This window comes from Cervus elaphus, chromosome 24 (assembly GCF_910594005.1).
Source record: "Cervus elaphus chromosome 24, mCerEla1.1, whole genome shotgun sequence".
Taxonomy (NCBI): domain Eukaryota; kingdom Metazoa; phylum Chordata; class Mammalia; order Artiodactyla; family Cervidae; genus Cervus; species Cervus elaphus.
This window is the reverse complement of record NC_057838.1, coordinates 12,506,707-12,528,800: the sequence shown is the minus strand read 5'-3', so window position 1 is coordinate 12,528,800 and position 22,094 is coordinate 12,506,707. Positions and strand designations below refer to the sequence as shown.

General features: G+C 36.2%; 1 protein-coding gene across 1 annotated transcript; it reads right to left on the bottom strand.

Annotated features, from left to right (window-relative positions):
• Positions 1-5,416: 5,416 nt before the first annotated feature.
• On the bottom strand, positions 5,417-11,089 carry LOC122683208 (olfactory receptor 4C13-like). The gene is made up of 2 exons (XM_043886820.1): positions 10,192-11,089; positions 5,417-5,457 (listed from the first exon to the last, which is right to left on the bottom strand). Exons 1-2 carry the CDS (start codon positions 11,087-11,089, stop codon positions 5,417-5,419), a joined length of 939 nt encoding a protein of 312 aa, XP_043742755.1.
• Between the last annotated feature and the right edge of the window lie 11,005 nt (positions 11,090-22,094).

Below are 22,094 nucleotides of genomic sequence, written 5' to 3'. Positions count from 1 at the left end.
TTTGGCCACGTGTTTGGGGGCATATGTGGTCCATCTCCAGGCCATAGTGTGAATCTGAATTAGTTTAAGTAAATATGACTACGTTTTTCTCCTTTCTAGTGATTAACTTAGGGATAGGCATGTGACACAATTCTAGCAAAGAAAGAAAACAACAACAACTACTACTACTATGGGTATTACTTTAAAAAATTTTTGATTGAATTATAGTTGATTTACAATATTGTGTTAATTTCTTCTGTACAACAAAGTGACTCAGAAATACATACATACATATATATATATATGCATATGTATGTATTCTTTTCCATTATGATTTGTCACAAGATATTGAATATGGTTCCTGCTGCTAAATAGTATGGCCTTGTTTATCCATTTTGTATATAATAGTTGGCATCTGCTAATCCTAAACTCCCATTCCATTCCTTCCCTCCCCTACCCAACCTCCTCCTTGGCAACGACAACTCTGTTCTCTATGTCTGTGAGTCTGTTTCTGTTTTGTAAATGTATTCATTTGTGTCATATTTTATTTATTTATTAAAATTTTTATTGGCATATAGTTGATTTACAATGTTGGGTTAGTTTCAGGTGTATAGCAAAGTGAAGCAATTATACATATACATATACCCCTGCATTTTTTGGTGTCATATTTTAGATTCCACATATAAATGATATCATATGGTATTTATGTTTCTCTTTCTGATTTACTTTCCTTAGTATTATAATCGCTAGGTCCATTCATGTTGCTGCAAATGCACTGTTTCATTCTTTTTGATGGCTGAATAATATTCCACTATATATATGCACCACATCTTTCTTTATCCATTCCTCTGTTATGGACATTTAGGCTGTTTCCTTGTATTGGCTATTGTAAATAGTGTTGCTATGAATGTAGGAGTGTCTGTATCTTTTCAAACTAGTTTTGTCTGAGTGTATGCTCAGAAGTGGAATTGCTGGGTCATATGGCAACTCTAGTTTTGTTTATTTTTTGAGAAACCTCCATCCTATTTTCCATAGAAGCTGCACCAATTTACATTGCCACTAACTATGTAGGAGCATTTCCTTTTCTCCACATGTGGGTGCACTTCTGAGTGATGCTTCTCTGTTCCTAAAAAGAGTCATAACAGCAATTTTTTTTTTCTTTTCTGAATAATGCTTTTTTGCAAGGGGATGCCAGAACTGCCAATTATTGTTAATCAGTGGGATTTTGGACTAAGAAGTTACCTGAAACACTTAAAAAGAACACATTGAAAGATGATTTGCTAGCTGGTAATTGAACTTTACCTGAAACTGCTGTTTATTACTAAAGGACATACATTATTGAGATCTAAAACACCCCAAATTATGTCAGATAATCATTCTAGTATGTAGGGAAATGTACAGAAGAGTTATTTTATCAAATAGGAAATAAAATTTAAGAATATGTGAATGTGGTAATCACTGCATGTATGAACAATGGCTGCTTTGCCTTCAAGCCCTATGTTAGATCCTCCTGAAGACTGTCTAAACCTCATGACTGAGGGAGTCCCTCCCTATGATCAGTTATTGGAGGATGCCTAAAATCACTATTATTTACAATCTGGTAAGTAGCAGCATAGAAACTAATTCACTGAAGAGGAAAATGTAAATCCACTCAATGAGTAGAATGAAGAGTGGTGTTCCTTGTGGAACAAGAAGTGGATTATAATGGTAGTGGCATCAGATGTACTGATTCTTATTAAGTATCCAATGGATTTGTAACACAGTCTGCAAAATGGGCCTTAGATAACTGGAAGATAAAGGGAACCCTGTATTATTTCAAATGGGGAGATCTAAGTGAAAATTAATTCAAATAATAGAAGGAAATAATTGTTGCTAAAGAGAGAGCCAATAAATAAATCATAATGCACCTTTTTTGGGGGTTAATACAGGTACAACTAGTAGGATTAATTTGATTTTAATGAAATCTGTGATAATACTGATATTGATGATCAAACATATTAGGAAATTGAATTAAAATCTCCCCATGATATTCATCTGATGAAACCTGATTTGTTAGAGGAGGAACTAGAGTTAGTTAACAATTGATGAATTGTTATATAATCAATATACTGATACCTTTCATTAAGTTTAAATTTTAGTGGTCAGAAGAGATAAAACAGTTATCAAACTCGTGCATCCTTATGAACAAGTTTGTGGTGAAATATTTGGTTAACTGAAATGCTTCTTTTAAAAATGCCCACACCTCATTTGATGATACAAGGCATTAGCAGTTTGACAGATGTCAATCTGTTCTTTTATGCTCTGTAAATGATATATGCAGGAGATAAATAATTATGAGTGATTTTAATTTAATGGCTTGACCAGGAGTCAAGGGATAGAATCTATGGATTTCTGGGGCATGGTTTTCTGAAAAGTCTCAGAAATTTAGTATAGCATTGGATATATCAAATATTATATTTAATATAACATTAGAGATCTTATCCAATATAATGTGTTAAGTCACTTCAGTCGTGTCCTACTCTTTGCAACCCTATGAACTGTAGCCCACCATGCTCCTCTTTCCATGGGATTCTCCAGGCAGGAATACTGGAGTGGCTTGCCATGCCCTCCTCCAGGTGATCTTCTTGACCCAGGGATCAAACCTGTGTCTCTTATGTCTCCTGCATTGGAGGGTGGGTTCTCTAGCACGATCTGGGAAGCATATCCAATATAATGCAATAGGAAAATAAAATGAAAGGTATCAAGATGGGAAAATAAAATATAAGACTGTTGTTATTCACAGATATCATAATTTTATATATAGACTCAAAGATTCAGCTGAGCAAAAGAGAGAACTGAGTTGTCAGATGACAGAGGAATGAATAAATTAATAAGCCACAAATGAAAGCAGCAGCCTTAATCATTGCTGACATAGTATAAGTGACAGGTTAAAAGTAGAGTAAGTATCAGCTTCCCCCTGTTCCATTATCCCTCATGAAACAATGCAAAGTCAAGAGTCAGGTGGATTAGCCCAGCTGCGGGAGTCCTCTCATTGTTGAGGGAGCCCTGAATAAAAGGTTTCCATAGTTATAGACCTGCACAGGGGAAAAGATGAAATGGAAAGGGGAAAGGACTAGCAGGAGTGGCTGTAAGATGTAAATCCTATCTTACCAATAATTATATAAAATATAAATGGTTTCAGTTCAGTTCAGTCGCTCAGTCGTGTCTGACTCTTTGTGACCCCATGAATGCAGCATGCCAGGCCTCCCTGTCCATCACCAACTCCCAAAGTTTACTCAAACTCATGTCCATCGAGTCAGTGATGCCATCCAGCCATCTCATCCTCTGTCGTCCCCTTCTCCTCCTGCCCCCCATCCCTCCCAGCATCAGGGTCTTTTCCAGTGAGTCAACTCTTCCCATCAGGTGGCCAAAGTACTGGTGTTTCAGCTTCAGCATCAGTCCTTCCAATGAACACCCAGGACTGATCTCCTTTAGGATGGACTGGTTGGCTCTCCGTGCAGTCGAATTAATAGGCAGAGATTGGCAGAATGGACAAAAAACATGATTCATATATATTTTATCTACAAGGTCCATAATTCAAAGACACAGTGGAAAGTGAAAATGTCAAGAAATAAATATTATGGAAACAGTAAAAAATAGAGAGGCAAAAGAATAGACAGTTCAAATACAGGACAAAATAAACTTTAGGCCATAAATTGTTGCTATAGACCAAGAAAGACATTTTATAATGATTAAATAGTCAGTTACTCAAGATATAATAATCATGAACCTATATGTATCTCAACCTCCTCTGGTGACCTCAGTCAGTGAGTATATTTTGTTAGGGATATTCCACCTAGATGAAACCCCATGGTTCCATCATTTAGAGTCCTTAATGCCTCAGCTTTATCACATAATTTTCCAGGCCAAGAATGCAGGCTGTTGAAGTGCAGGAAAAGAACCAATCAGGTGATAATGTGTTGTTCATGGATGAATTCTCCCAAATATCTGCTTCTGGCAAAATGTTAAAAAACAGAGGTAATTAATTCTAGGGAGGATAAAGCCTTAGATAGAAAGATTGGTTCTTTGATGTTCTCAGTATCCTCTCTAAACACTAAGATTCATGGAGAAGATGTTTCCTCATTTTAAGAGGAGACTAAAAAAAGCTTATTAGGTAACAGAAATATTTGTGTCTCTTGTTCTATTAGCCATAGACTAGGTTCTGAAGATCAGAAGATTCCTCTTAATACCTAACACTTTGGGTTTTAAATTCAACATACCATTTTCTTTTATTTTAACTTGATTTTCCAAGACATTGAGGATGCTGAATCCTTTTAAATAAATTTGTGTCATCTTTACATCTCTGCTTCCTGTAGAATTATCCAGGCAGTGGGGACTTGAGAAATATGCATGATTTGACATTACAAGTAATGGTTGTTTCTTATTACTAAATGCCTTGGGCATTCTCCTTAACTACAGGGGCAACTGCGGTAAGTGAACTAGAACTGCTATTTTTTTGTTTTGTTTTGTTTTTCTTCTCGAGTTTTTACAATTCTGTTTTCTTCCAAGGGATTTTTTACAATGAAAATCTTTAAAGGTTTACTTCCTAATATTTTATGGATTACTTTTAGATACCCTGGGATCTTTTGGAGAAATATTTGTTCTCCTCCAAGTATATGGATTTATCTGTAATTTATCCAGAATAGGATTACAATTTGTGGATTCTGAAGTCAATTTTTAAGTCAGCCTGGGACTAAAGGGAAGGTCAGCATTTAGATTCTGTTCTTTGAAGGAAATCTTCAGCTCAAATATTGAATTCCAAGTGGAAAATGTGTTAATATATGGCATCTACAAGAATGCTATAAAGAATGTACCCTTTGCTGTAGTTGGGGATATACATTAAATCCCAAGCTCTGGGGAACTTTTTCTTCTGATTATATTTAAACATTCTTGGATCTTCTAAGCAGGTAAGATCTTATTTCTGCTGGAATGGATGTGGTCTCTGCAAAATGACTGAATTTCTGCATCCCTGACCTCAGACTTAGACCTTTATCTTAGAGAGTCAAGATGCATATTGCTGAAGATAAAAGATGAAAGTTAATTTTCTTTGTCAACTTAAGGTGGTTGTTTTTTTTTTTTTTTTTTTTTTGCGCTTGTATACACTGGACTTAAGTCATCTTAAGGAAGATAAGGTGTGGTGGTGGGAAAAAAAAAATCACTGTGTTGGACATTAGAAAACTTGGATTCTTGTCTGCTACTAATCAGCTGTGTTTCCTCTCTGGACCTCAGCTGCCTCATCTTTAAAGAGAATATGAGTTGATAAAATGCAAGTCCTGGAAAAAAAATTTTAATTTTATATTGGGGTATAGCCAATTAACAATGACTCAGCCATACACATAATATGTGTATCTATTCTCCCCCAAACTCCCTTCCTCTCCTGGGTGCCACATAACATTGATCAGAGTTTCATGCCCCCTACAGTAGGTCTTTGTTGGTTATCTATTTTAAATCTAGCAATGTGTACATGTCCATCCAAAACTCCCTAACTATTCATTGGTACTTGGAGAATTTTAGGGCACAAAAATTCTGAAATTGTTAAATAGATCTTGAACTCATTAACATCTAACTGTACATTTCACGGTTTAGCCAAATAACTGCTATGGATTACATATGGTCACAGGTGGTAGCTTTGTCCAAACTCTGACATTGCTGATTCCCAGAAGTAAACTGGATCTACACTGGAGAGCTAAATTCCAAAGAGCTAGAGTCAGACATCCTGGTTTTTAATACAGACTTTATTTTATTTTTTAATCATTTTGACTTGGACAGATTGTTTACCTTCTAACCACAAATACTTTTCTTTAGACTATACATAATAGTGTAACAAACTCACAGGATTGTTGTGAAGGTGTTGTTAAATGGAATAGTGCATGTAAAACTTTAGTATAGTGATAACACATAGCAAAAACTCAACAACATTTAAAGATTATTGTAAGAACAACGTGCGGTAAGTTGCTTCAGTCGTGTCCAACTCTTTGCGACCCTATGGGCCCACAAGGCTCTTCTGTCCATCAAATTTTCCAGACAAGAATAATGAAGAGGATTGCCATTTCCTTCTCTAGTGGATCTTCCTGACACAGGGATCAAACCCACATCTCTTACATCTCCTGCATTGGCAGGTGGGTTCTTTATCAGTAATGCTACCTGGGAAGAAGTCTAGCACTCTTCCAATTGTAAATGCGGGGTCTAGTTTTCTCTCCATTGTCAAAAGAGTTTATAGAGTCAGAGTTTGGCACTAGGATGGGGGCAGGAATATCTAGAGAAGGCGAAGCCCTGGAAATATTTAAAGTAGCTAGCATCCAGGGACAAAACTGGAAATGATATCCAAAGGTGAATGAAATTTCAACATGGCAGAAAGGCAAAATCATAAATAAGTCAGCAAGATGGATAACAGACACCAAGCCACCAAGACACTTCAGAGCAGTGGGAAAAAAGTAGAACTTGGAGAATTTACAGGGCACAACTCTGTGGTTTTTTCCTACTCATTCTGTAATTGTAAGGAAATTAATAAAAATGTCCAGTTTGTACAGGAACAAGGTCAGTGAAACTGATTTATTGGTTATAAACCTTCATGTAGATTCCCACTGAGCATGATAAGATGGTCACAGAGATTAGTTAGGCAGGCTTAATAAATGGTGCCTCTACTCAGCTGACTCAATGGGCACGAATTTGAGCAAGCTACAGGAGGGAGTGGAGGACAGAGGAGACTGGTGTGCTACAGTCCACGGGATGGCAGAGAGTTGGATACAACTTAGTGGCTGAACAACAATAATAATAGCAATCACATTACACTTCATTGCTTTTGTTAAACATATTTTCCTTGCAATTCTCTTTCTTATATCACAGGGTAATTTTAATTCTCATTAAAAGTATAAAAAGCTGTTATTTTATCAGATATATCTCATCTCCCTTTGCATCTAAGCATGCATGTTCCTCAGATCATCCTGTTTCCATCAGGATGGATGTGTCATCCTGGATGACATTTTTGTCATCCATCCTGGATGGATGGAGTTTTTGTACTGTGTCATATTGCTAATCATTGCCATCAACAGTCAGAGATAATGTGACTCATGTTTATGATCTTTATGAACAGTTTGGATTTACGCAGATAAAAGTCACAAACACTGGTACTCTAAATATAGACATTATATTATATAACAATTATAATTTTCTTCTAACATTTTTAAATGAAAATAAATTTTCATATGTGAAGATACATGCATTATATTTTATTTCTTCATTAACCTCACTTAGGACCACACATTTTTACAAGTCTTTATAGTTCTCATACGAACTATATCTTTGCATTAAGTTTTGAGATTGAAAGTATGAATCCTCCAACTTTATTCTTCACTTTTCAGATTTCTTATTTGTTGTTGCTGTTGTTATTGTTTTTACCTTTGGATTATTTGGGATTTCTTGCAATTCCATATGAAACTTCTCTACAATTTCACACAAATTTTAGTATTAGTGTTTCCATTTCTGCATAAAATGGTTTTTTATAAAGATTGTATTATATATGCACTCTGGGGGATATTGTTATCTTAATTATATTAAGTTTACAAGTCTATGAATATGGTTACATTTATATTTACCTGTGCTCAGTCACTTCAGTCATGTCTGACTCTATGCAACTCCATAGACTGTAGCACACCAGGCTCCTCTGTCCAAAGGATTCTCCAGGCAAAAATACTGGAGTGGGTTGCCATTTCCTCCTCCAGGGAATTTTCCTGACCCAGGTATCGAATCTGTATCTCCTGTGTCTCATGCATTGCAAGAGGATTCTTTACCCACTGAGCCACCCTATGTCTTCTTTAATTCATTTTAGTGACTTTTTTTTTTTTTTTTAAGTTTTTAGTGTAGAATTCATCCACCATTTTGGTAAATTTATTCCAAAGTATTTTATGGTTTTTGATGGTATTGTCAATGTACTTATTTTCTTAATTTTGTTTTTAGACTATTAATTCCTAGTATATTGAAATATAACTGATTTTGTATTAATTCTAAGAACTTCTTCATGTGTGTGTGGATTCCTTAGATTTTTTTTCTACATAAGAGCATGTCATTTGTTAGTATAGTTTTACTTCTTCCTTTCCAATTTGTATGCCTTTTATTTCTAGTCTAATTTTTCTGACATTAGTCTTCAAGAAAATATTAAACAGAAGTGATGAAAAGGAGCATATTCTGAGTTTATGAGGTAAGCTTTCAGCCTTTATCATTAAGTATAAGTCTTGGTTATGGGAGAAAGTGACATATATTTGTTGCTGATTTAGAGCATGTCAGACTTCTGGAGCACTTTGTCTCAGCCATACTATGAATTGTCCCCTATCTGGTCATGTAATTGCTTTCAAAAGTCTATTTCACAATTTCATTCACCAACTTTCTATTAAGTTCTTTTGTCTATAATTTGCAAATATTTCCTGAACTCTATCTCTCCATGTTAGATGGGGTTCCCTAGATGCAGATCCTGGGATAGGATTTTTACAGAAGTGATTTATAAGGAGAAGGGGTAGAGTGAAGTGACTATGGTAGGAGAAGAAAGGGTGTAGTCTAAACTCAATTCTGGATTCAGCCTGTAGTCATGAGAGGTCTACAGTACAATTTTATGGATCCTACACTCTGAGAAGGCAGGACCAAATCTGTTTTTCTTAATCACTGAAGACCCAACAACTACCCATGTGTCCAATTCACTACTTGAGATCAAAAATATTTACTGATAAATGAATGAAGGACAGAGGAATAATGGAAATATTATTAAATTGTTTTGTATGTAGATGTAGGCACAAAATAAAAACAAAAACAGTTTTTAATAGTGAAATGTTGCCAAAAGGTAAAGATTAACAGAAATATAATATGAATAGCTCATATATATAAGATAATGAAGCCTTTCTGCGACAGGAAAAACATCAAGGTAAACTATTTGCTCATATTGCTGATAATCTCAGTTTTCCTTTCTTTCTGTCTCTCAAAAGAAATAGTACAAAGAAATTGTGATTTCCTTAAACAGTTCAACTAGAATTCTCAGGATCTGAATTAAATAAAGGCAGGAAATAATCCTCTCAACTACAGTGCCTTTTTTCTTCTATATTTTGTTGAAATTTTATTTTTATTTAAACTTTTATTTATTAATTCTGTATTTATCATTAACCATAAATTGTGCTACCTTGAAGTAACTATTATTATTTACCAGTAAAGTTCTTTATGGAATATGTTTAATAGATAGAAATTCCTATCTGACATCAAGAGTTTCTTCTATTTGAGTCATCACTCTTTCAGACGGTTTTTCAGCTTAAGATGGTAACATGAACAATACTAAGTGCTATGAATCCTATAAGGAAATTTCAAAATGTCATACAATTTCCATTCAACTATTACAAATGTTCAATGGACAATTTTTAATTAAATGTATCTATTTTAATTGGAGAATAATTTCTCTGCATATTGTGTTGGGTTTTATAACAATAAAATAGTTACATACCATGATGTTACAGATTACAGATCACCATCAACTATGATGCATAAAATGAAGAGTTATTAATGAATAGTTGGATTTTTAGTTACAGTAGCAAACTACTATTTACAATCTTTCCAGCATAGTCCTTGTCTCAATGAAAGGGAATTAATTTTATCTTCCTTTTCTATCTTTTCTTGACAGTGTATCAAGGCAGTTAGGGTTATGGTCAGGGAAATGGGTATGATTCTGATTAATGTCTTTTCAATATATATGCTTTGATACCATCCATTTTCTTACAATTTCACCACTTGTAAAACTGGGATAATAGCAGCTATCTACCAGTCTTTTTGGTTATTATAGAGATTACTGGTTAATACTAATCTATTTAGTATTTCTTTCATTTTATTAGATGAAAAAAATCTGTGAATCCACATACATGGTTCTGCTAGTAAAACTAAACCCCAATTTTGTAGAATTTTCTAAATATGGAAAGAGTGGTTCTGGGATATGTTTTTCTTTTCTTTTTTTGGGGGGGGGGGTGGGTTCTTTCTGTTCACCTAAGTGCAGAATACATAATTTGTTGTGGTTAATTTACTTCTTTATTCTTTACACATTCCTGGTTAAGATAATCCAAAATGTCCTTTGACCTATGTATTAGTTGACCAGTGTTTGACTCTAAGGCACATTTATTTGCTCCCTGAAAAAAGATTTTCTACTACACAAATTTCTAATGGCATTTTCCATCTGGGCATTTCTCAAGGTATAGATTAAAGGATTTAACATGGAAGTTATCATAGTATAAAATACAGCAACTGCTTTATCAATAGGTAAGGTAGCTGCAGGTCTCAGGTAAACAAATATGCAGGGCACAAAGTATAAAATGACCACTGTGATGTGGGAGATGCAGGTGGAGAAAGCTTTTCGTCTTGCTTCCAAGCTGTAGGCCCTTAGGGAATGCAAGATGACCACATAGGAGACCAGCAGAAGAAGGAAGTTTAACAGACAGATGAAGCCACTGTTGGCAGCAATGAAGAGCCCGAGAGTGTGGGTATCAGTGCAGGCAAGACTGAGCAAAGGGTTCAGGTCACACATAAAGTGATCTATGACATTAGGGCCACAGAAGGGTAAGCGGAAGATGAAGAGGATCTGTATAAATCCATGAAGAAAGCCTCCCACCCATGCCACTCCCACTAGCAACCAACACACCTGCCAGGTCATGATGGTTGTGTAGTGCAAGGGCTTGCAGATGGCCACATAGCGGTCATAGGCCATTGCAGTCAGCAGGATGACTTCAGCACCTCCAAAGAAGTGTTCCCCAAAGATTTGGCTCATACATCCTTTAAATAAGATGGTTTTCTTCTCATGGAGTGAATCTACAATCATCTTAGGGGCACATACAGAGGAGTAACAGGCATCAATAAAGGAGAGAAAAGTCAGGAAAAAGTACATGGGGGACCTCAAAGATGGGCTTGCAGTGATGGTGACCATAATAAGCACATTTCCTACTACAGTGGTGATGTAGATAACAAAGAACATGGCAAATACAATTTTCTGCATCTTTGGATTCTCTGTGAGCCCCTGTAGAACAAACTCTGTCACATTGTTCCTGTTCTCCATGTGTTTCATGAAATGGTTTATTCACGACCTAAAAGTGAGAGAGTTAATTCTTAGGTAGGTTGATAAGGAGTCTGGGGCCCTCAAAGAGAAAGTGTCCAGGACCCTCGAGGAGGAGAAAGGGACAAACATGTTTTTCTACATTGCTTTGTCTTAGTCACATAATTTTTTTTCTTAAACTGAGTTTTTTTTACAATAATCTTTAAAATTAACTTTCTTTAAGCCCAGAGCTAATGATTACACAAGGAAACAACTCATCTTGCTAAAGGTATGCTTTTTCTTAAGCTCTATACTACTGATTATATAACAACAATATATCTTGCTCAAGGATGTTTCTCCTTCTTAACATGAACTTAACTAATCTTGTTATCTATGTTGTGGGAGTGGGTCTGGTGAGGCCTTTCTATTGTGAGTTCTAATCTTGTGAATTTAAGGTGTATATTGTGGGAATGGGTGTGGTAAAAAGTAGATAAGGCCTTGATAAGACTTGATAAGAGGCAGTCTCAGTCTCCCTTCTGATGTCTATGTCAAAAGCTTTCTCTGCCCTTTTTCACCATAATGAAACTTCTGCCACACAAAGGCTCTGAGTGATCAAGACTTATCCCTGATTCTGAAGCCTAAATCCTCTTCTTGAAAGAAAGAAAGAAAGAGAAGTCGCTCGGTAGTGTCCGACTCTTTGCAACCCCATGGACTGTAGCCTGCACCAGGTTCCTCCATTCATGGGATTTTCTAGGCAAGGGTACCAGAGTGGGTTGCCATTTCCTTCTCTAGGAGATGAATGACAAAACCCACTGAAATGTTGTGAAGTAATTAGCCTCCAACTAATTAAAAAAAATAAATTAAAAAAAAAAGAAAACAGTTTTAATTTACACATTCTTAAACTTACTAAACTTCTTCACTTTAACAAGTGAAGAATACCCAGACTTTACTGAATATGAATTGTTTCTTGTTTTTTTTTTTTTTTTTTTAATGAAGAAAAGATTCTGAGTTCCTAAGATTAATCCAACTACCTCCAGGAAAAAATTCTTTTAATAATATATATGTGAGGACCTTTTGTAAACCTATGGGTGAGAGAACTTAATCATCTGAAATGGTTCAGAGTCTAACTTCTAACTTCAAGTAGTGCATTTCCCAGATAATGGTGACTAAGTGTGAAAAGAGGTAGAGGATGGATGTAAAGCTTAGGAATTGTCCTTTTACTAAGAAATGGGGGCCATGGAAGGTAGTTGGAAGGATGAAATAAATCTGATGAAGGTGGAATCTTAGATGTTGTTCTAGTAAAGATTTTGTGTGTCTAGGATGAAGTTAGCAGGGTTTCAGTAAATGGATGGAAGATGTCTCCCAGATAGAAACCACAGTAGCAAAGTAGTTAGAATAATTGAAACAGGAGTAACACTACAATGTGCATGTGCTAAATTGCTTCAGTCATGTCCATCTTTTTTCTGACACCATGGCCTCTAGCCCACCAGGCTCCTTCCTCCATGGGATTCTCCAGGCAAGAACACTGGAGTAGGTTGCCATGCCCTCAGGTTGCCATCTTCCCAACAGGTTGTTGTCGCTGTTTAGTCACTAAGTCATGTCTGAATCTTTTGTGACCCCAATGAACTGTAGCTGCTCCACACTCTTCTGTTCATGGGATTTTTCAGGCAAGAATACTGGAGCAGGTTTCTATTTCTTTCTCCATGGGGCTCTTCCTGACCTAGGGATCAAACCCATGTCTCCTGCATTGGCAGGCGGATTTTTACCACTGACTCACCAAGAAAGCCCAAAGAATGGGTGCAAGAACTAGTTAGTATTCATAGTGCATGTTAACTAAACCTAATTACTTTGTAATAGGTACATGTACATTCCAATGATTTATTCCAATGTTCATAGTATACAAGCACATACTTTCTTTTCCAAGTGATAACAACTTGTATGGTTGGTATTGTATCATCCATTTTGCAGATGAGGAAACAATCTCATAGACTAATGTGAATAGTTTAATAAAAGTGCTAATATTAACTAAAATGGCACAATTAGTGTACATTAAGTGTTATGCAGACATTTAGTTTTAATCCTTGGTACAAACCTACAAGATGGTTACTACCATCATTTTTATGCCTATTTTACACATTAGGAAATAGAAGCATAGAGAAATTAAGGATTCTGTTCAAGGTCAAACAGCTAAAATTTTAGACAGAGGTAAGATTAGTTCAGATTACAGATCTTTATTTTTTGCTCCAAATTCTTAATACATGCTCTATATTGTCATGTTATAGCAAACAATGGTTAACTAATAACCTCCTTTTGAAGTGACCATGATTATTATACTTTTGACTACTTTATTAATACTTGAGAGGCAAGTTTATATTGAGAAATCTTATCCATTCTCTCTCTGTCACACACAAACACACAGAAACACACACATTGATAGCTTTGAACTCTCAAGTAGTAAGTTACCTGAGGTACTGAATTTACTGAATGGCCCTTTCATCTTGACTTCTTCCTCAGACCTAACTTTCCCTTCACTGATACCACTCCAAAGAATGGGGCCCCAGATTTCTCTGCAAAATGTTGAGAAAGTCTATGCCACTGGTTAAATGGCTTGGTTTGAGAATCGGAAAGACCCAATTTGAATCCTGGTTCTTCCAGTTGCAGCTTCTTTCATCTGAAGTGCATTTCTTTGGCAACTTACATTCTTGTTTTCTCAGCTATAAAGTTAGAATAATAACATCCACTCCGTAGATCAATAGTTGAGTGATTATGTATATGAACACACTCACCTGCTGTGGACACAAAAAGAACTTTTAGTTACTTTTGTCACTGTGTATACACCTGAGGGATAGGAAGAATTAACAGTTGGAGCAGTAATACAGAGAAATGTTTAACCATGCTTCAAGCTCCAGAAGAACTTCTGCTAGTTTTACTCTCAAGGAAACAGCAGAGGCTGATATTATCCATAGCAGGTTTCCCCAGGAAGGGTCTCCATATTTGTACTTGATGAAACAACTTGTGATTTATGCTACTGATATGTGTAATTTCCTCTTTTATTTGTGTGAAGTATAATTAAATTTTGTTTTTATCCTCATTATTAGTCCTGATTACTAAAAAAGATGTTTCGTGGCCAAGCATGGTTCCTGGCGTCACAGAGCTGGGTTCCTCAAATTGCTTAACCTCTTCGAGTCTCAAAATGTTCAAGTGTCAAATTAAGTTAATATTTATGAATATCTTTTGAAAATTTTAAATGCAGATAAAAGTCTTTTACTATATTGAAAAGTATTGAAAAATAATGGGTTATACATATTAAGCAGCAAACTAAAATAAGCATCACCACTTTTGAAAACCTTACCTTAGCTCGTCACATGACTTTAGTGATGTTGGAATGTGTTCAGAAGCAGTTCCATATTCAAACTAACTTCTTATAACAAGTAGCTTTCAGTATAAAAGGTGTAACACTTAAGAGCTTGCTAACTCTGAAATGAACAGTTGTTAAGAACTTGTGTGCATTGAACATGTACAAGTTCTTAGTATGTCAATTTTATCTCATGAAACCTGTTTTAAAAGAAAAAAGTGTTCTTGTAAGTCTAAATCTTTCTATCTAGCTTCTAAAGCCTCAAATATTCTTCACAGAAAACTTGCTTTCTGATTTTGAATTTAGAATGGGTTCATTGGAAATACTATGGGGAACTGATTTTGAATAAAGGTCTGCTGTTCTGTAGCACAAGAATCAGACAGTGTGGAGGACGCATATTCAAATGCGCATTCATTCTGCCCATAATGAATCTTGTTCTAGAGAGTTGAACAGCAACACAAATCACTTCCACCTTGCTCTTGTATATTCATAGATATCCAAAGAGGCTTCAATAAGGTCAGAAACCTTGTCTTATAGCTGCTGCTTTCTCATAGGACTAAATTATCTCCTTTGATGAAAAGACTTTGTCCAGAAGCAAGTATTCTGGAGAGGCAGTGTGGAGAAACACTCACTATGAAGTGGAGAATAGTTTTCCCTTCATATGTGTGCATGGGAGTTCAGTTGTGTTCGACTGTTTGTGACCCCATGGAGCCTGCCAGGCTCCTCTGTCTATGCAATTTTCCAGACGAGATTACATAAGTGGGTTGCCATTTCCTTCTCCAGGGGGTCTTCCTGACCCAGGGATCAAACCAATGTCTCTTGTGTCTCCTGCATTGGCACACAGGTTCTTTACGAGCTGAGCCCCTGGAGAAGCTCAGTCTTCCTTCACCTGGAACCTAAATCCGTGAGATTCCCTCTTTTCTATCAGCACCTGGATTGCTAAGAAAACTGAATGTCTTGTCAATAGCAAAGGGCACAGTTCCTGTGTGTGACTTGTGTTGTGGAATCCCCATTGACTGCTGTCATAGGAGAGTTTGTATTTTCTCATCAATTATTAAAACTTTATTGGAAACCATTATTGATTGCTTGAGAGCTAGATCACTGAGGACCTACAATTAATGACAGCCTTTTGAAAGTTCTTGAATCTAAAAGCTATTTTTCTTTCTCTCTTCCACCTCCTCCTCCAGATTTATTATTGTATCACAGATAAATAAAAATTTGCTTTTAAGGTGTATAAAGGCTTTTAGATATAAGTATGCATTGTGAAATAATTGCCACAATCAAACTATTCACATGTTTATCAATCATGTTGTTACCATTTTTTCTGGTGATAACATGATCCACCCTCGTAGCAAATTCTGAGTGTACAATGCAATATTGTTAACACTGATCACATTGCTGTATAGCATACTTCCAGAAATTATTTATCCTTACATAACTGAAACTTGGTTCCCCTTTATCAGTCTCTGCTCATTTCTCCCTCCCTGGCATTCTACTCTTTGCTTCTTTAGGTTTGACTATTTTAGATTCCACATGTGAGTAATGGAACTTCCCACGTGGTGCTAATAATAAAGAAGCCACCTGCCAATGCAGGTAGATGTGAGAGACAGGGGCTTGATCCCTGGGTAGGGAAGATGTTTGAAGGAGGTCAGGGCAACCCACTCCAGGATCCTTGCTTGGAGAATCCCATGGACAGAGGAGCCTGGCAGACTACATTCCGTAAGATTGCAAAGAATTGGACACAACTGAAGTGACTTAGCATGCACACACACATATAAATAATCAGTCAGTTCAGCGACTCAGTCATGTCTGACTCTTTGCAACCCCATGAACTGCAGCACGCCAGGCCTCCCTGTCCAACAACAATTCCCAGAGTCTACCCAAACCCATGTCCATTGAGTAGGTGATACCACCCAACCACCTCATCCTCTGTCATCCCCTTCTCCTCCTGCCCTCAAACTTTCCCAGCATCAGGGTCTTTTCAAACGAGTCAGCGGATTCATGTCAAAGTATGACAAAAACCACTACAATACTGTAAAGTAATTAGCCTCCAACTAATAAAAATAAATGAAAAAAAAAAAAAAAAACAGGAATACAAAAAAAAAAAAAAAGTGAGCTCTCCGCATCAGGTGGCCAAAGTATTGCAGCTTCAGCTTCAACATCAGTCCTTCCAGTGAACACCCAGGACCGATCTCCTGTAGGATGAACTGGTTGGATCTCCTTGCAGTCCAAGGGACTCTCTAAAGCCTTCTCTATCACTACAGTTCAAAAGCATCAATTCTTTGGCACTCAGCTTTCTTTATAGTCCAACTCTTACATCCATACATGACTACTGGCAAAACCATAACCTTGACTAGACGGACCTTTGGTGACAAAGTAATGTCTCTGCTTTTTAATATGCTGTCTATGTTGGTCATAACTTTCCTTCCAAGGAGTAAGCATCTTTTAATTTCATGGCTGCAACACTATCTGCAGTGATTTTGGAGCCCAAAATATAAAGTCAGCTACTGTTTCCACTGTTTCCCCATCTATTTGCCATGACGTGATGGGACCAGATGCCATGATCTTAGTTTTCTGAATGTTGAGCTTTAAGTCAACTTTTTCACTCTCCTCTTTCACTTTCATCAAGAGTTTCTTTAGTTCTTCTTCACTTTCTGCCATAAGGGTGGTGTCATCTGTATATCTGAGGTTATTGATATTTCTCCTGGCAGTCCTGATTCCAGCTTGTGCTTCATCCAGCCCAGCGTTTCTCACGATGTACTCTGCATATAAGTTAAATAAGCAGGGTAACAATATACAGCCTTGAAGTACTCCTTTTCCTATTTGGAACCAGTCTGTTGTTCCATGTCTAGTTCTAACTGTTGCTTCCTGACCTGCATACAGGTTTCTCAAAACGCAGGTCAGGTGGCCTGGTATTCCCATTTCTTTCAGAATTTTCCACACTTTATTGTGATCCACACAGTCAAAGGCTTTGGCAATATCCTGTAGCGGTTTTCTTGTCTATATAGCCTATTGTACTTACCATAATGTTCCCCAGGTTCATTTCATGTTCTTTCGAATGAAATTTCCTTTTAAGAAAAAAACTGTATAATATTCTATTATATATATGTGCTACATATCCTAGAGAAGGAAATGGCAACTCACTCCGGTATTCTTGCCTGGGAAATCCTACGAATAGAAGAGCCTAGCGGGCCACAGTCCATGAGTCACAAAAGAGTTGACAGGAGATAGTGACTAAACACACACACAGACACACACACACTCCCCATCTGATTCATCCATATATCTGACATATATGTTATTTCCATATTTTAGTTATTGTGAATGAACATGAATGCAGATATCTCTTCAGCATAATTGATTTTAATTCCTTTGGGTATATACCTAGAAGTGAAAGCAATGAATCAAAAGTAGTTCTAGTTTTAATTTTTTGAGAAATCTCCATTCTATTTTCTATAATTGCTTCGTCAGTTTACAAGACTTTCCTTTTTTCCTCATCTTTACCAACACTTGTTATTTTTGTGTTTTTGATAATTACCATATAACTCTGATATCTCACTGCTGTTTTGATTTGCACTTTCCTGATAACTAGTGACATTTAACACTTTTTCGTTTATCTTTTGGCTATTGCTGTATTGTTTTGAGAAATTTCCTTTGCCCATTTAAAAATTAGGTTATTTTTTTCCCACTATTTATTTATGCAAGTTCCTTATGTGTATGGGATATTAACCCCTTATCAGACATGTGGCTGCAAATATTTTCTCCATTCATTTGTTGCCTTTTCATTCTTGATTGGTTCCTTAGTTGTGTAGGTTTTTGTTGTTGTTGTTGTTTGTTTGTTTGTTTGTTTTTAATGCAACCCCACTTGTCTACTTTTGCTTTGGGAGTCATGCTTAAAAAATCATTACCAAGACCAATGTCAAGATTTTTCTCTGTGTTTTCTTCAAGTAGTTTTGTTTGTTTTTTTCAGGTCTCATATTTAAGTCTAATCCATTTTGAGTTTTATTGTTTTTATACTGTGAGATAAGGATCTGATTTTTTCTTCTGCATGTGATTCTCCAGAGTACACAGCCATTACTGAAGAAACTGTCCTTTTCCTTGACACCCTTTTGAAATTTCAGTTGACTGTATGTATGTGGGTAACTTATTCCTGACTTGGAAATCAGGAATTCGATGGTCTACAGTTCTATTCTTTTTGCTCAAGGTAACTTGGGATATTATTAGTATTATTGTTATAATTGATCTGTATGAGTTTTTGTACAAGAGCTGTTTTTCACTTTTCTCAGAGGGCTGTTTAAGTAGCCACAAAACACAGAAGGCTCCATCTTACAATACTTTTCTTTCTCTGTACCTATGCGTTTGTAAGTGTGAACTATTAGCAGTAAAAATGAGAACATATATCTAAACACAAGAGTTCTAATTGTTTCACATCCTTTTCATTTGAAATTGTTATTTTCCTTTCAGTCATTCCAAAAAGTATGTTTTGGTACTTTATTGTGATTTTAATTTCTTGCTTCCCAGTTACTAATTTTGTTGAGCACTGTTTTTCCTGCTCTTATTGACCATTTACATATCGTCTTTTGTGATATTGCTGTTTGTTCATGTCCTTTGCACATTTAAAAGCGAGTTTTAAAAGCATATAATACATTTTTAATATATATATAATTTTACACATATAATTGTATATATATATATTGTATATTGCATATATATGTATATATATACATATATATGTATATATATGTATAATTGTATATATATATATAATTTTGCACATTTAAAAGCAGAGTTTTAAAAGCATATAATACATATTTAATATATATAATTTTACACATATAATTGTGTATATATATATATGTATATGTATATATATGTATATGTATAAGTGTGTGTGTGTATATATATATATATATATTTATATATAATTTTGTCCTTGCTCATGAATTGCCCTTTTATTTTTTAATATGGTGACATCAGATGGAACATGCTCAGTCGTATCTGACTCTTTGCGACCCCATGGATTGTAGCCTGCCATAATCCTCTGTCCGTGGAATTCTCCAGACAAGAATACTGAAGTGGATAGCCTATCCCTTCTCCAGCAGATTTTCCCAACCCAAGAATTGAACTGGGGTCTCCTGCATTGCAGGCAGATTCTTTACCAGCTGAGCTACCAGGGAAATCCCATTTAAGTCATACTTGTATTTTATTTCATCTTCATATGAATAATTTGTCTCTTCACTATCATACTTTCTTGTCCTTCATCTCTACCTCCTCTGTTCCTTATTATTCTAGCTAATGCTTTGTCAATTCTATTTAAGATATCCAAAAAACCAGTTTTTTGCTTCATTGATTTTTCTATTGTTTTTCCATCTTCTGTTTCAACGATTTTTGTTCTTAATTTTATTATTTCCTATTTTTAACTTACTTTCTGCTTAATTTCTTCTTATTTTTCTACCTCTCTGAATCAAAACCTTTGATAATTGTTTCTAGATACTGTTGACTTTCTAATACAGGTATTTTATGGTTCTAATTTCTCCCTAAGGATTTTTCATGCTTTCCAGATGAATAAAAACATACAGTATAAGTCTTTTGCTGTCTGGCTTAATTCACTAAGCATGGTATCCACTGGATCCATCCATGTTTTTGCAAATGTTACAATTTTATTTTTAATGGCTCAGTAGTATTCCATCATGTGTGTGTGTATGTATGCGCATTTCACATTTTCTTTATCCATTAATCTGTTGATGGGTCCTTAGGCTGCTTTCATATGTTGGCTACTGTAAGTAATGTTGCAATGAACACTGGGATGCATATACTTTTTTGAATTAGTGTTTTCATTTTAGGGGGATATATACTGTGGAAAATTCTGAAATAGATGGGAATACCACACCACCTGACCTGCCTCTTGAGAAACCTGTATGCAGGTCAGGAAGCAACAGTTAGAACTGGACATGGAACAACAGACTGGTTCCAAATAGGAAAAGGAGTACTTCAAGGCTGTATATTGTTACCCTGCTTATTTAACTTATACGCAGAGTACATCATGAAAAACGCTGGGCTGGATGAAGCACAAGCTGGAATCAAGATTGCCAGGAGAAATATCAATAACCTCAGATATGCAGATACTACCCTTATGGCAGAAAGTGAAGAAGACCTACAAAGCCTCCTGATGAAAGTGAAAGAGGAGAGTGAAAAAGTTGGCTTAAAGCTCAACATTCAGAAAACTAAGATCATGGCATCTGGTCCCATCACTTCATGGAAAGTAGATGGGGAAACAGTGGAAACAGTGTCATACTTAATTTTTCTGGGCTCCAAAATCACTGCAGATGGTGACTGCTGCCATGAAATTAAGACGCTTGCTCCTTGAAAGGAAAATTTTGACCAACCTAGATAGCATATTAAAAAGCAGAGACATTATTTTGTCACCAAAGGTCCGTCTAGTCAAGGCTATGGGTTTTCCAGTGGTCATGTTTGGATGTGAGAGTTAGACTGTGAAGAAAGCTGAGCACCGAAGAATTGATGCTTTTGAACTGTGGTGTTGGAGAAGACTCTTGAGAGTCCCTTGGACTGCAAGGAGATCCAACCAGTCCATCCTAAAGGAGATCAGTCCTGGGTGTTCATTGGAAGGACTGATGTGAAGCTGAAACACCAATACTTTGGCTACCTCATGCAAAGAGTTGACTCATTGGAAAAGACCCTGATGCTGGGAGGGATTGGGGGCAGGAGGAGAAGGGGACGATAGAGGATGAGATGGCTGGATGGCATCACTGACTCGATGGACATGAGTCTGAGTACACTCCGGGAGTTTGTGATGGACAGGGAGGCCTGGCGTGCTGCGATTCATGGGGTCGCAAAGAGTCGGACATGACTGAGCGACTGAACTGAGGTGAACTGAACTGAACAGCTAATACAGTAACCTTTGGTCTTTATATTCAAATTTGTTTTACTGACTGAATATGTAGATTATCTTAAGTGAATCTTCAGTATTATGGTTTTGTGACTTTGAACATATTGCATCTTTTCATTTTATTCCCTGCTATCCTCTTCTGTTTTCCCACTTCTTTAAAATCAGGTAAAGCATTGCTTCCTCTGGGAAGAATTCCCTGCTATCAATTTTATTTAGGTGTTCCTTAGCACAACATGAATATATTTACAATTAAGTAGGTTATAAATTATATAATCCAATCATCATGTATTAAATCATTGAGAGTATGGAAACAATCGTATTCAACATGGTAATCCTAATTTCTGTGATAGGATGTTTGATACAAAGCTACTCCACAGGCATCTTTAAAAAACCTTTTATTTTATTTTGGAGTGTAGTTAGTTGTATTAGTTTCAAGTGTACAGCAATATGATTTACTTATATTTATACATGCATTTATTATTTTTCAAATTCTTTTCCCATTTAGGTTGTTACATAATATCGAGCAGAGTTCTCTGTGCTATAGAGGAGGTCCATAAACACTTTTGACTGAATGAACAAAGACAATATCAAGCTTTGTTCTTGTTGCTTAGTCGCTAAGTTGTGTCCAACTCTTTTGTGATCCCATGGTCTGTAGCTCACCGGGCTTCTCTGCATGGGATTTCCCAGGCAAGAATACTGGAGTGGGTTATTGTTTCCTTCTCCAGGGATCTTCCTGACCGAGGAATTTAACCTGCATCTCTGCATTG